General features: G+C 37.2%; 1 protein-coding gene across 1 annotated transcript in view; it reads left to right on the top strand.

Annotated features, from left to right (window-relative positions):
* The window catches only part of LOC149779679 (60 kDa heat shock protein, mitochondrial-like), a 41,630-nt gene that overhangs the window by 14,007 nt on the left and 12,422 nt on the right, over positions 1–15,201 (top strand). The window contains exon 8 of the mRNA XM_089940514.1: positions 6,626–6,725. Within this exon, the coding sequence (XP_089796640.1) occupies positions 6,626–6,725 (100 nt within the window). The remainder of the gene's footprint in view (positions 1–6,625; positions 6,726–15,201) is intronic.

The raw sequence follows: 15,201 nt of genomic DNA on the forward strand, positions 1-15,201 counted from the left end.
TAACACAACTGTTTCAAAATACAAGGTGAATGTCTGATTGAGCAGGGGCAAGTACATGAATGAATAGTTTGGCTTTACTAAAAGTCGGGTTTGGAAAATGATTATGCATAGTTTATGTTCATGTCCAATCCATAGACGCTTTAGATGCATACAGTTTTGTTATTGTATTTGCCATTAAGCTTTGTGTTCAGGTTATGTTTCATGAAAACAGTTTTTGTTGATGTGTGAGATGGAAAATAGATGGTTTATAAAATAATTGTAAATGAAAATGGTCTTACTTGCATATCAACAGCAAGAATGACCTTGAATTGGATATCCTTTCTTTCTACTCCGAAGCTTTGTGGCATTTTCAGGTGATTGCTTTTTCTTCTAAGCCTGTTCTCTATTCACTTTTGAGTTGACAGTATAGAGTAGTTGTTTGGATAGTATACAGGTTGTTCTAACAGTATGAGGGAGTTGTTACTTTAGAGAAAGATGCACAACTTGATGTCACATCTTCACTCCCCCATGAAATTTGTGTCAGACTGAAGGGATTTAAATTTCATTCTCTCCTGTTTGCTCTGACCAATGCCCACCCACTTGAACCTTCACCAAGATGAATGGAGTTAAGAGTGATACATTTGATGTCTTCATGGATTGCCATCCTACAGTAAAGTTAGAGTGACACATTTGATGTCTTCAAGGATTGCCATCCTACAGTAAAGCTAGAGTGACACATTTGATGTCTTCATGGATTGCCATCCTAAATTATTTCAAGTTAGAGTGACACATTTGATGTCTTTATGCATGGATTGTCTTCCTACAGTATTTAAGCAACTGGTTCATGCAAAGTATCCTCAATTTCTTTTCTAAATAGCCTTCACTTACGTTAATTGTGACTCGTCTCAGACTAATCACCAACCTGGATGTCTAATTTCATCTCTTCCCCACCAATCAAGGGAGGGTTTGTGTACATGCATTTCTTGTCTACCCCATGTTCTAGTCACCTTGACAATGATAATATGGATTGATGAAGATCCTACAGGAAAACTTGAATAACCCATTCCAGTTGTGTTTATTGTAACCTTGATTGGAAGTATTCAAGGCACAAAATGTTTCAGAGTTAAAGGTGAACGTCTGTTTGAGCAGGGGCAAGTTCATAAAAGAATATTCTGGCCTTACTAAATGGCAGGTTTGGATAATGGTTATGCTTACTACATTTTTGGGGGTATGTTGACATCACAACATTTCATTTCATTTTGATTGCCTCCAGCAGCATGTTCATTACTACATATTTTGGATTTCAGTGAGGAACACGAGTTGTGTCATTTTGTTTTTTGCATGGAAGTTGGGATCATCCTTCAATAGGCAGTCTTGGAGGACATCATTCTTAGATTTATCATATTCTGTACGACAAGAAATCCTCATGGACAGCTTGCTGAGACTGGGCAATGTTGTCCTTCGAGAATGGTCCCTGAATCAGTTGGTTGTAGGGGCACCTTTAACTTGGGAGTGTGTTCTTGAGGATGGGGGTGGATATTGGATTTGTTCCCAACAAGACTGACCAATAACTCGATGTCCTTCTGGGACCAAATGAGAGAACCATTGGTTGGTCTCTTGAGATGGGTATTGTTCTGTAGTTTGAGAGAAGCAGAAAGAGATAATACTATTAACTGAAGCAAAATAAAATCTGGATCTGAAAATAACATGTTCTAGTTACATGTAATAATTAAGTATGTAAATGTTTTCCTTCTGTTATTTTTTCCTCCTTTGAATGGTTTTATCTTAAATTTCAAAACTATTTATCACCACATTGTTCGGAAAATGTTTTTCAAGCATAGTAGAGTGCGTGTGAATTTTAAAGGGTAATGTCACAAACATGTACAAAATGTTGACAATATGATCAGTTTGGTGACAGATATGAAAATTATAAAGGTCGATGAGGACGTGGAACAGTAGCTACAGCAACCAGTGCATGCCTTAATCATAATTCTTATCAGTGTCTTGTTGAGGGACCTTGTGTACATCAGGTTACAAGGCTTGTCTATCTGTTGATGGGCATCACTAATTAATTGTATAGCCTTGAGTAACCAGTGCACAGTGTAATAGCAAACTAGGAGCATCCTGTCTACCCCATGTTGTAGTCAACTTGACAATGACAGTATGGATTGATGAAGATGCTACAGGAAAACTTGAATAACCCATTCCAGTTATGATTAATATAACCATTATTGGAAGTATTCAAGACACAAATGTTTCAGAGTAAAAGGTGAACGTCTGTTTGAGCAGGGGCAAGTACATGAATGAATAGTTTGGCTTTACTAAATGTCTGGTTTGGATAATGATTATACATAGTATGTTTTCATGTCCAATCCATAGATGCTTTAGATACATACAATTTTGTTATTATATTTGCCATTAAGCTTTGTGTTCAGGTTATGTTTAATGAAAACTTTTTCTGTTGACATGCGAGATGGATAATATATGGTTTATAAAATAATTGTAAATGAAAATGGTCTTATTTGCATATCACCAACAAGAATGTCTTGAATTCTTGCCCTCCACTAAAAAGCTTTTTCTTCTAAGACTGTTCTCTATTCACTTTTGAGTTGACAGAATAGAGGAGTTGTTTGGATAGTATACAGGTAGTTCTAACAGTGTGAGGGAGTTGTTACTTTAGAGAAAGTTGCTTTAACGTTATAGGGAGTTGTTCTAATAGTACAGAGAGAGAGAGTTGTCTGCCTGGAGCATATTTATCGAGTCAGGGACCGAGGTCCAGATCTTAATAAGGCTGAATGTCTAGGATCTCCAGGATGCACAACTTGATTTCCCCATTTTCCCGCATCCCAGGAAATATATCCAATTTTGTGTCGGACTGCAGGTATTTAAATTTCATTCTCTCCTGTTTGCTCTGACTTCTGACCAGTGCCCAACCACTTGCACCTTCACCAAGATGAATGGAGTTAAGAGTGACACATTTGATGTTTTCATGGATTGCCATCCTATAGTATTTAAAGTTAGAGTGGCACATTTGATGTCTTCATGGATTGCCATCCTATAGTATTTCAAGTTAGAGTGACACATTTGATGTCTTCATGGATTGCCATCCTATAGTATTTCAAGTTAGAGTGGCACATTTGATGTCTTCATGCATGGATTGTCATCCTACAGTATTTCAGCAACTGGTTCATGCAAAGTATCCTCAATTTCTTTTCTAAATAGCCTTCACTTACGTTAATTGTGACTCATCTCAGACTAATCACCAACCTAGATATGTCTAACTGTCATCTCTTCCCCACCAATCAAGGGAGGGTTTGTGTACATGCATCTTGTCTACCCCATGTTGTAGTCATCTTGACAGTGACAATATGGATTGATGAAGATGCTACAGGAAATCTTGAATAACCCATTCCAGTTGTGTTTATTGTAACCTTGATTGGAAGTATTCAAGTTACAAATATTTCAAAGTAAAAGGTGAACGTCTGTTTGAGTGGGAGCAAGTTCATAAAAGAATATTCTGGCTTTACTAAATGTCAGGTTTGGATAATGGTTATGCATGCTACATTTTTGGAGGTATGTTGACATCACGTTTCATTTTATTTTGATTACCTCCAGCAGCGTGTTCATTGCTACATATTTTGGATTTCAGTGAGGAACACGAGTTATGTCATTTTGTTTTTTTGCATGGAAGTTGGGATCATCCTTCAATAGGCAGTCTTTGAGGACATCATTCTTAGATTTATCATATTCTGTACGACAAGAAATCCTCATGGACAGCTTGCTGAGATCGGGCAATGTTGTCCTTCGAGAATGGTCCCTGAATCAGTTGGTTGCAGGGGCACCTTTAACTTGGGCGTGTTTTCTTGAGGATGGGGGTGGATAGTGGATTTGTTCCCTACAAGACTGACCAATAAACTCTCTTTATGCCCTTCTGGGACCAGATGAGAGAACCTGTGTAAGCAGAGTGGTTGGTCTCTTGAGATTGATTGTTCTATATCTTGAGAGAAGCAGAAAGAGATAATACTATTAACTGAAGCAACAGCAAATCTGGATCTGAAAATGACATGTTCTTGTTACATGTAATTAAGTATGTAAATGTTTTTATTCTGTTTTTCTCCTTTGAATGGTTTTATCTTAAATTTCAAAACTATTTATCACCACATTGTTCGGAAAATGTTTTTCAAGCATAGTAGAGTTTGTGTGAATTTTAAAGGGTAATGTCACAAACATGTACAAAATGTTGACAATTTAATCCGTTTGGTGACAAATATGAAAATTATAAAGGTCGATGAGGACGTGGAGCAGTAGCTACAGCAACCAGTGCGTGCCTTGATCGTAACTCTTATCAGTCTTGTTGAGGGACCTTGTGTACATCAGGTTACAAGGCTTGTCTGTCTGTTGATGGGCATCACTAATTAATTGTATAGCCTTGAGTAACCAGTGCACAGTGTAATAGCAAACTAGGAGCATCCTGTCTACCCCATGTTGTAGTCAACTTGACAGTGGCAATATGGATTGATGAAGATGCTACAGGAAAACTTGAATAACCCATTCCAATTATGATTAATATAATCATTATTGGAAGTATTCAAGTTACAAGTAAAAGGTAAACGTCTCGTTGAGCAGGGAGGAGTACAGAAAACAATAGTTTGGCTTCACTATATGTCAGGTTTGCGTGATAAATGAGTATGCATGCTACATTTTCTTGTCCACTCCTTAGATGTTACAGATGCATATAATTTTATTTTTACTTTCATTTTTATTTGCCATTAAGCCAGTTATATTCCATGAACAGGAGTTGTTTTTTCTTGTGAGGTTGAAAAAAGCCAATGAGTATAATAATTATAAATGAAAATGTTCTTAATTGCATATAAACAGGAAGATAATGACTTGAAATGCAGTTCACCCCCACCCCAAGGTTTTGTGCCATCTTCAGGTGGTTGGTTTTTATTCAGACTTTTCTTTGCACCTAGCCACTCTTAGATGAATCTTCAGTTTTAAGTTAACAGTTCAGGGGAGTTGTTTTGGTAGTATGAGTGATTTAGTGAGACACACCATGATTTAAAAGTGCATATAAAACCAGCCCATGTTCTGGATCCAGCCAGCCAGCTGTAATTTTAGACCTGCCACCTCTTACGATTTTTCCAAAACTTCGGAAAAATGATTGTTGCCAAAAAATCCAGATAACTGGTTCATCCATGTTTTATTTGGATCTGGGTTTCATCTTAGAATGAGTGACATTAGTCAGGGAACCATACTAACTTTGCAGCAGCACCTATTTGTTCATGCGAAGTGTCTCTATGATCAAACTGACGATTATATAATTTTTTTAAATGGCATCCAGAAGCGTTGCATGTTTAAGGGGAAAGGGAAAATAAGCTTCTAGAAGAGTGTTAATAATAATCAACACAGAGAATAAAAAAGAGTATTCAGATTCTTGTGAATAAAAGCTGGAAAGGACACAATTACGTTTATTGGATATCGAATGCCAATTTTAGTTTGTCGTGGCGGTAGATGTGATTATAGTCATGTGAAATGGAAAATAATTTACAAGAATTATGTCAGGTTGAGAGATTGCAACAAGCCATTGAGCTCCAAGGGTTTGGAACTAGAGTTTGTGCAGCTGTACTAGTTGTAAATAAAGTCAACTTGTACTTTACAAACTTTTCAATTGAACATAATGTTTATCATCGATGCGTCAAACTTTTAATTACGTTTTCCAGCTTTACAATAGCAGTTATTGATATTTTGTTGCACCTTACTGAAAACTGGTCAGTCTAACGAGAGAAAAAAATGCCTTACCAGGATGGACATGTCAGAGTTGGCAGGTCTGTATTTTGGTCACCCCTGAGGTAGAGAGTTGAAGCAATTTGTTCAGCGGATGACAGGAAAAAGTCAAAACCGAAATGAAAGTTGACTTTTATGCTAATCTGATTTGTGTACTCAGATGCTGTTGTCTATTTGTCTTTGAATTAAAGCTATCTGAAGAGAAAAAATCATCAGGAAATGCGAGTTGCATGCCTTTTCATTAGAGTCACAGGTAATACAGTATTCAAAATATGTCTGTAAAGGCAGGGGATGTTTTGGTTCATGGGTCACATTGAATAACCATATACAGCTTTTTATTTTCTGCATATCCCAGCTTCTCACACAAGTCAATTGAGCAACTGATTAAACCAGATATTGTTCTTATAGTGTGGACATGCTAAGATCAGAATATATTTTTAAGTCTGTGATCTTTTAATTTAGCAAGAGCTTGTAGAATTGTCTATTGTCAGTTGTCTGTCAATCAGTTAGCACAAGTTTGTTATTACTACTCCTAATAAACTGCTTGGAAGAATGCCATGAGACTTTACACACACACACACACACACACATTCATCCCATGGTCTATTTATTTGGTCATAAATGTAAATGGTGCCCCTTGGACATCTATTATGGCCACCAGAGTGACCATCTTGAAATATTGTTGTTCCTAAATGGATGGTAATAGCAACATTGAGTTTTCACTTAAATACTTCTTTTTTGGTCGCCAATCTGATGTCCAATATTGAAAAGAACTGAACATTATAGTTTTGTTTGTTGATGTGGCATAGTTGTGTGTATTATCCTTGTTGCATAGAATAACTGATGACTTTTGTTTCAGACTCAAAGTTGGTCTGCAGGTTTGTGCAGTCAAAGCCCCAGGCTTTGGAGACAACAGGAAGAACACACTCAGGGACATGGCGGTAGCTACTGGTGGAACGGTAAGGCTAACTAGCAAGTTTCATCAAATTTAAGAATGTGAGCAAGTTTTCTTTGTGAAAACAAATGTTTTTGTTCACAATGATTTTTTTAGCTCATCATTAGAGGTAGGCAATTGGGCTCAAAAGTCTTGAGATTGATTCCTCCCTCAAAATTAGGAAAAGGGAGTGTATACTTATATGTATGTGTGTGCGCATGTGTGTGTAATTAATATGCATATGTGTATAGATAGAGAGACACTCACTTGATGGCTTATTACAATTTAATCAACTTGGTGCTTCTGTATACTGAGAGAGATGTTTATCTATACTGTTAACAGACGGTAGTTTTCTGCATTGTCCTCTTCAGAACAAATTGATGATGTGTTCTGCGGACATTTTTAAATTATAAGATTATTACTTTGCCCTTTTTTTTTTTTTTCATTTCTTGTCTTAACTGCATAGAAAGAAATTTGTTTTGGGAAAAATGAGAATCTCTTCATGATAATAATAAATATACTTAATATATTTCTCACAACGAAGAAAGAAACACAGATGACAGAAAAAGGCAGTTAATGGAACATTTCAGAAGTGGTTTAGGATGTCTTCTGAGCTGTTTTGCTAATTAATGTATTTAGTTTTTAAATAGCACCTTATAACAGGCTTTGTTTGCATAATTTGGCCTAGGACCTCTTTTGATTGTTGGTTCCTGTTCATTCAGTGTCCAAAACACAAACACAGAAATTTAAATATTCCAAATAATTTTCATGCCTTGTAAATTTATGCTTTGCTATTTTTGGACATAATGGATGATGGGAGAAGAGAAGCAGTATGGTACCTTCTCCTGAAAATGGTGACATGGTTTGATCATTGGGATGACAAATTACATTCAAAATTCAAAATGTCAGAAGCTGGAAGAACTACATTTAATGTTTAATTAGCTTGCCAACACTGGTACAACAAATATCATTTTGAAAATTTCGTTTTAACACTCCATTTATGAACAAGACTAAAATCTACACCCAGTCGTGCTCAGTCACATAGAATGATTCTAGTGATGTATAATCACATGAACCAGTCCCAGTCACATACAATCTCATGAACCGATTTCGGTCATTTGCAGGCTAGTGAATCGATCCCAGTCATGTATAAACTAGCCAACCAGTCCCAGTAGCATACAAGCCGATGAACCGATCCCAAATTGTGTACTAAGTGCAAAGTTTGCTGCCAAGCGGCCATTTCAGTGTAGTTAATTTCACATTTGACTTGGACAAAATACGAGTAGTTAGTCTCTGACCAGTTGGATTTTTAGGCTTATAAAATAAATTTAACACAATTTGTGTATTTTATGTTACAGGAAATAATAGAAACCAAAATCAGAATAGATAATGGTTAATAGCTTATGATTTACTCATTAATTACAGTGAGATGAAAAGATAAATAACTTGCATTTAATCTACATTCAATAGAAACATGTGACTAAAGTTCAAAACTTGTCTTAGTTTATGAATTATCTGATGACTTGCTACTCCAGATTCTCAAAATCGACATGTGGGGAGATTATGATGCCACCAGAATTAAAAATCCAAACATAAGGAGATAAAGATCAATTCAAAGGAAATACAACACTATCAGATGAAAATGATGTTCTGGTTGGGTTACATAATTCACATGGAAACTGTATGCACGCTAAGACCATGACACTGATGCATTCTGCTGATCTGGATGCATTTGATCCCAATTCAGCAATACATTGCTGGAAATATCCTTCCTGAGACCAAATTGTATGGGCAGCTGTGCTTTGGATACCAGAGCCTCTTGAGGTGATATTCATGAGAGCCTGCATTTACCATTGAATCACTGACTACATTTTGTCTCGCATGATCAAATGAAGGAGTGTTAAGGAGAGGCCAAATAGCAGTTTTATTTGATTGATTCTGTGGGTCTGGTATTAAAACTAATGAAAGACAAATAGCAAACAAATTACAAACTAACTTGCATTCCAGTACTTGAAATTCGTTATGCATAAAACACGAAATACTGCTGGATTTGGATTTTGGATTTCTTTTAAACATAGTTTTAACATTTTTTCAGTCATGTCACTGCAATGTCTGCATTCTGGCAGTTCAAAATGAAGTCTAGCACTGGGGCATCATGCCGCAGACATGTAGCATGATGTCCCTCCTAGTCACATTATCCTGACACCAGGCCGACCAGTCCTAACACTAACCTCTTAATGCTGAGCGCCAAGCATGGCAGCTCTTAGTACCATTTTTGTAAGACTTTGGGAAATATTGTTTTACGCTTGGTTCAATTTTTTTACTTTCTTTTGTATCAGAATATGATTGAAAATAAATCCCTTGCTTTTTTTTTTAAAGGTAGTTGGGGTTAATTTTTTATCATTGTTAATATTTCCAGTTGGTACGTGAAAAAGCCTGCCAGTAGCTTCTCGTGGTTCAGTGGTTCTTCCCGGGGTTTTCCAGGGTTCTTCCCCCACCAATTATACTGGCCGCCATGTATAGCCTATCTTGTGCTGAAAAATGGCGTTAAACTGTACAATAACAATAACAATAACCTTCACTGCATTCTTTCTACCTCATGTTGTGTTCCCATCACACCCTGGGATGTAAGAATGCTACAGAAAGACTTGGTCACTTTCCAGTCGTGTGTTCATACCACAACTGGCATATCTCAAGTTACAATTAAATTATCAACTCTGCATTTGGTACGATATCATCTATAGTCTGTAAGTATATATTGTGTTCTAGAAGTTTCATTTGTATTGTCAGTCACTGAGAAGAGAAAAAAGAATCACTTGCTTTAGGCAGTTGGAATTTCAATTTAATTATCTGATCTTTTCCATTAAGCTACAGTGTCTCTATTCAATACTTGGAGTTTTCCATACTTTTTGTCAAACTTGAAGTTGGTTTATGCGAAATGATGTCAGCATGTGGTTAAAACTGAATAAAAATACCACGTGGGATATTGCTTGTAACAGGCAAAGTCGACATATTCTGATGTAATTCAGACTGAATATTGTTTCATTGACCTAGATATGCTTTGTATGGCTTTTGTCTCTTCAACTCCATATGGATAGAGTTATACCCCTTGACAATTGTGTCCAAATCATGACATGGGATGATGATAGTAACTAGAATAGTTAGAGAACCATGCGACACATTCAGCTGCAGTTTGGCATGATCACTGTCTTGTAAAGATTGACATGCCTTTTATGGATTTAGTCATGCCAACTCAGTTTTGGATAAGAGTCATGACCTTTCTTTTCCTCATATTTCCCGTTTCTTGTAATTGGCACAGCTGGAGAACTATTCAAGATATTGTGAGGAAGTTTGGATAGACCTAGATGACCCATTATGGACTTTGTCGCATCAGCTCCACTTAATTGGAGTTATGGCCCATGACAGTTAACTTAATATCTTTGCATGAGAAAATTTGTTTGTATCATAGTTCAAGAACAAATCTGATGCAATTTTGGTATGAACATTGTTTTGTAAACTTGTACGTGCCTTGTATAAGTGTTGTCTCATCTATGATTTCAGCAGTCGTTCTCCTTGTCAAGCAGTCTTGTGTATTCAAATGCAAACATGGAATATTGCTTAAGTCAGCATAGTTAAAAAACCATCCAACTTATTTTGATGGAATTTGGCATGAACTTTGTCTCATGGACCTAGGTGTGCCTTTTCTAGTATATCTCTCTCTCCACCATTTTGGACATGTTTTTTTCTTTTTTCTACAGGTTGAAGATTTTTATTTCCCCAAGTGATCACCATATTGTTGCCACTCTCTTTCCTTATTTTAACAATTTCTAGTCAACAGGTATGCAGTGAGGACCAAAATAAGTTTGCCTGTAGTACATTTTTATTAAGAATCAAAACACAATTCCATTACTATATAGAGGCTATCAGATTTTCTGGATTGAGGCCCACTGGTTCTTTTTACCATTGCCATAGTTTTGACTTGATGGGCACTTGCATGAAAATGGAACATGTCACTCCTACCAGTCTGCATATAATGCAACCGTTTTGGTGGCCTAGTGGTTAGCGCATCTGCCTCGGATGTGGAAGATTGTGGTTCAAACCCTCGCTGAGTATATGCCAAAGATTTATAAAATTATACTAAGACTGACTCGCTAGGTGCTAATCATTAAGAGTTTGTTGTTGTAGTGTTTAACACCATTTTTCAGCACACGATAGGCTATACATCACGGCCAGTATCAGTGGTGGAGGAAGAACCCAGGAAAACTCCAGAAAGAACCACCAACCCACGAGAAGCTACTGGCAAGCTTTCTCGCATACCCACATTGTCCAAATCCGAGACATGAACCCATGCAGTGAGATGGCAGTGGTCTGTAACAGTGACTGCTTTAGACCACTTGGCCACTCGGGGCCACTGCATTTAGAGTTTAGTGTTAGGACTGGTCGGCCTGGTGTCAGGATAACATGACTGGGTGAGACATCATGCTGCATGTCTGCGGGCATGATGCCCCAGTGCTAGACATAAATATAACAGACATATTTTTCTGTTTCAAAGCTTTCTTCTGACTTGAATCTGATTTTCTTGATATAGTTCATTTTTTTTTTATCATTTCCGATCTGGTTTTTAAAAAAAACAGTCTGTTAAGTCCTTTTCTGCAGTGACACTTGTAACATCTTAATTCCATATATTAGTTAGCCCATAAAGAGTATTCTGATTGGTCAGAGGTTTAAATTCATCCATTGAATCTTCATGTAGTAGAAACTGATTGCAATGGAAAGAAGAAGCATGCTTGCAAAAAATGGTGTCCCGAGTTGTTGAGAGAATCACGAGAAGTTTAGATAATGGTTTAAAATACATATGGAAATGGGAATGGCTGTATTGAAAAGTCGATGGAAATTTAAGAAAACTGGACGCTTGAGGACTGGCATTTTGTGACCTCTGCTCTACGGTAATTGCAGTTGGAAGAGTTTGGAACAGCGCCTACAAAAGAAGCTGCATACGGAAAAACTGAAGCTCAGAAGGCATCTGGAAAAAGTGCAGTTAAGATTTCTTGCATGAGAGAACAGATGTAGCTCTCTGTCAGAATATGCGCACTGCATGTTGCCACTACAAGCACCAGCTTGAAAGGAAAAAGGCTCATTGACAAGGAAAAGAAACGATTGCACATTGAGCCAAAAAAGGAAGGCTAAAGAAATCTTGAACAAAGCAAAAAGAGTTTAACTGGTATATCAACAGGTTGTGTCCATTGGAGAAAAAGACGAGTGAATATATGGGATTATTTGTATATATAGTTGATATATTTGAATGTTTTTTTTTTTGTGCAGATTTGTTATGAAAAGAGAAAAGTATAATACATTTGCTGCAAAAATTGAGAAATTGTGAATTAATTACACTGTGAACACTGACATTCACATGAAATAACTTAATCACCAATAATATTAGAGAACAAATTCGTGTGACAATAAATATTGTGAATTTAATTAAGTCAAGTTGAAATTTTTTGGTAAGTTTTTTAGTTTTTCGAATGATTATTTTGTTATATATTATGATCATAAGTTGCACGAGGAGCAGTTTTTTTATGATTGTAAGATGCATTTTTGACTCCCAGATCTGGGGTGATGCCCCACGAGACCCTGTCAGTGAGAACACCCACCCCTTTCAAATTTTCAGCTTTTTTTTGTGGAATACCAAAATCATGTCTGATATAAACTGCCATGCTGCAGACGTAGCGATTTGACTGAAGTTTTTTAAAGCTACGTTAAAAATCAAAATCACACACACATGACTGTTGCAGGAAAATAAATGGAGTTGTACAGTGCTGTTGTAATGATGAGTATATTTGACATGTTGCCAGGTATTTGAAGATGAAGGGGACACACACTGACTGTTGTAATGAGTATATTTGACATGTTGCCAGGTATTTGAAGACGAAGGGGACACACATTGACTGTTGTAATGATGAGTATATTTGACATGTTGCCAGGTATTTGAAGATGAAGGGGACACACACTGACTGTTGTAATGAGTATATTTGACATGTTGCCAGGTATTTGAAGACGAAGGGGACACACACTGACTGTTGTAATGAGTATATTTGACATGTTGCCAGGTATTTGAAGACGAAGGGGACACACATTGACCGTTGTAATGATGAGTATATTTGACATGTTGCCAGGTATTTGAAGATGAAGGGGACACACATTGACTGTTGTAATGAGTATATTCAACATGTTGCCAGGTATTTGAAGACGAAGGGGACACACATTGACTGTTTTAATGATGAGTATATTTGACATGTTGCCAGGTATTTGAAGATGAAGGGGACACACACTGACTGTTGTAATGAGTATATTCAACATGTTGCCAGGTATTTGAAGACGAAGGGGACACACACTGACTGTTATAATGATGAGTATATTTGACATGTTGCCAGGTATTTGAAGATGAAGGGGACACACACTGACTGTTGTAATGAGTATATTTGACATGTTGCCAGGTATTTGAAGACGAAGGGGACACACACTGACTGTTGTAATGAGTATATTTGACATGTTGCCAGGTATTTGAAGATGAAGGGGACACACATTGACTGTTATAATGATGAGTATATTTGACATGTTGCCAGGTATTTGAAGACGAAGGGGACACACACTGACTGTTGTAATGAGTATATTCAACATGTTGCCAGGTATTTGAAGACGAAGGGGACACACATTGACTGTTAAAATGATGAGTATATTTGACATGTTGCCAGGTATTTGAAGACGAAGGGGACACACATTGACCGTTGTAATGATGAGTATATTTGACATGTTGCCAGGTATTTGAAGACGAAGGGGACACACATTGACTGTTTTAATGATGAGTATATTTGACATGTTGCCAGGTATTTGAAGATGAAGGGGACACACACTGACTGTTGTAATGAGTATATTCAACATGTTGCCAGGTATTTGAAGACGAAGGGGACACACATTGACTGTTTTAATGATGAGTATATTTGACATGTTGCCAGGTATTTGAAGATGAAGGGGACACACACTGACTGTTGTAATGAGTATATTCAACATGTTGCCAGGTATTTGAAGACGAAGGGGACACACATTGACTGTTAAAATGATGAGTATATTTGACATGTTGCCAGGTATTTGAAGACGAAGGGGACACACATTGACCGTTGTAATGATGAGTATATTTGACATGTTGCCAGGTATTTGAAGACGAAGGGGACACACATTGACTGTTTTAATGATGAGTATATTTGACATGTTGCCAGGTATTTGAAGATGAAGGGGACACACACTGACTGTTGTAATGAGTATATTCAACATGTTGCCAGGTATTTGAAGACGAAGGGGACACACATTGACTGTTTTAATGATGAGTATATTTGACATGTTGCCAGGTATTTGAAGATGAAGGGGACACACACTGACTGTTGTAATGAGTATATTCAACATGTTGCCAGGTATTTGAAGACGAAGGGGACACACACTGACTGTTATAATGATGAGTATATTTGACATGTTGCCAGGTATTTGAAGACGAAGGGGACACACACTGACTGTTGTAATGAGTATATTTGACATGTTGCCAGGTATTTGAAGACGAAGGGGACACACATTGACTGTTATAATGATGAGTATATTTGACATGTTGCCAGGTATTTGAAGACGAAGGGGACACACACTGACTGTTGTAATGAGTATATTTGACATGTTGCCAGGTATTTGCAGACGAAGGGGACACACACTGACTGTTGTAATGAGTATATTTGACATGTTGCCAGGTATTTGAAGATGAAGGGGACACACATTGACTGTTATAATGATGAGTATATTTGACATGTTGCCAGGTATTTGAAGACGAAGGGGACACACACTGACTGTTGTAATGAGTATATTCAACATGTTGCCAGGTATTTGAAGATGAAGGGGACACACACTGACTGTTATAATGATGAGTATATTTGACATGTTGCCAGGTATTTGAAGACGAAGGGGACACACACTGACTGTTGTAATGAGTATATTTGACATGTTGCCAGGTATTTGAAGACGAAGGGGACACACACTGACTGTTGTAATGAGTATATTTGACATGTTGCCAGGTATTTGAAGATGAAGGGGACACACACTGACTGTTATAATGATGAGTATATTTGACATGTTGCCAGGTATTTGAAGACGAAGGGGACACACACTGACTGTTGTAATGAGTATATTTGACATGTTGCCAGGTATTTGAAGACGAAGGGGACACACACTGACTGTTGTAATGAGTATATTTGACATGTTGCCAGGTATTTGAAGATGAAGGGGACACACATTGACTGTTATAATGATGAGTATATTTGACATGTTGCCAGGTATTTGAAGACGAAGGGGACACACACTGACTGTTGTAATGAGTATATTCAACATGTTGCCAGGTATTTGAAGACGAAGGGGACACACATTGACTGTTAAAATGATGAGTATATTTGACATGTTGCCAGGTATTT

This window comes from Sinohyriopsis cumingii, chromosome 17 (assembly GCF_028554795.1).
Source record: "Sinohyriopsis cumingii isolate HCF-2022 chromosome 17, ASM2855479v2, whole genome shotgun sequence".
NCBI classification, from domain to species: domain Eukaryota; kingdom Metazoa; phylum Mollusca; class Bivalvia; order Unionida; family Unionidae; genus Sinohyriopsis; species Sinohyriopsis cumingii.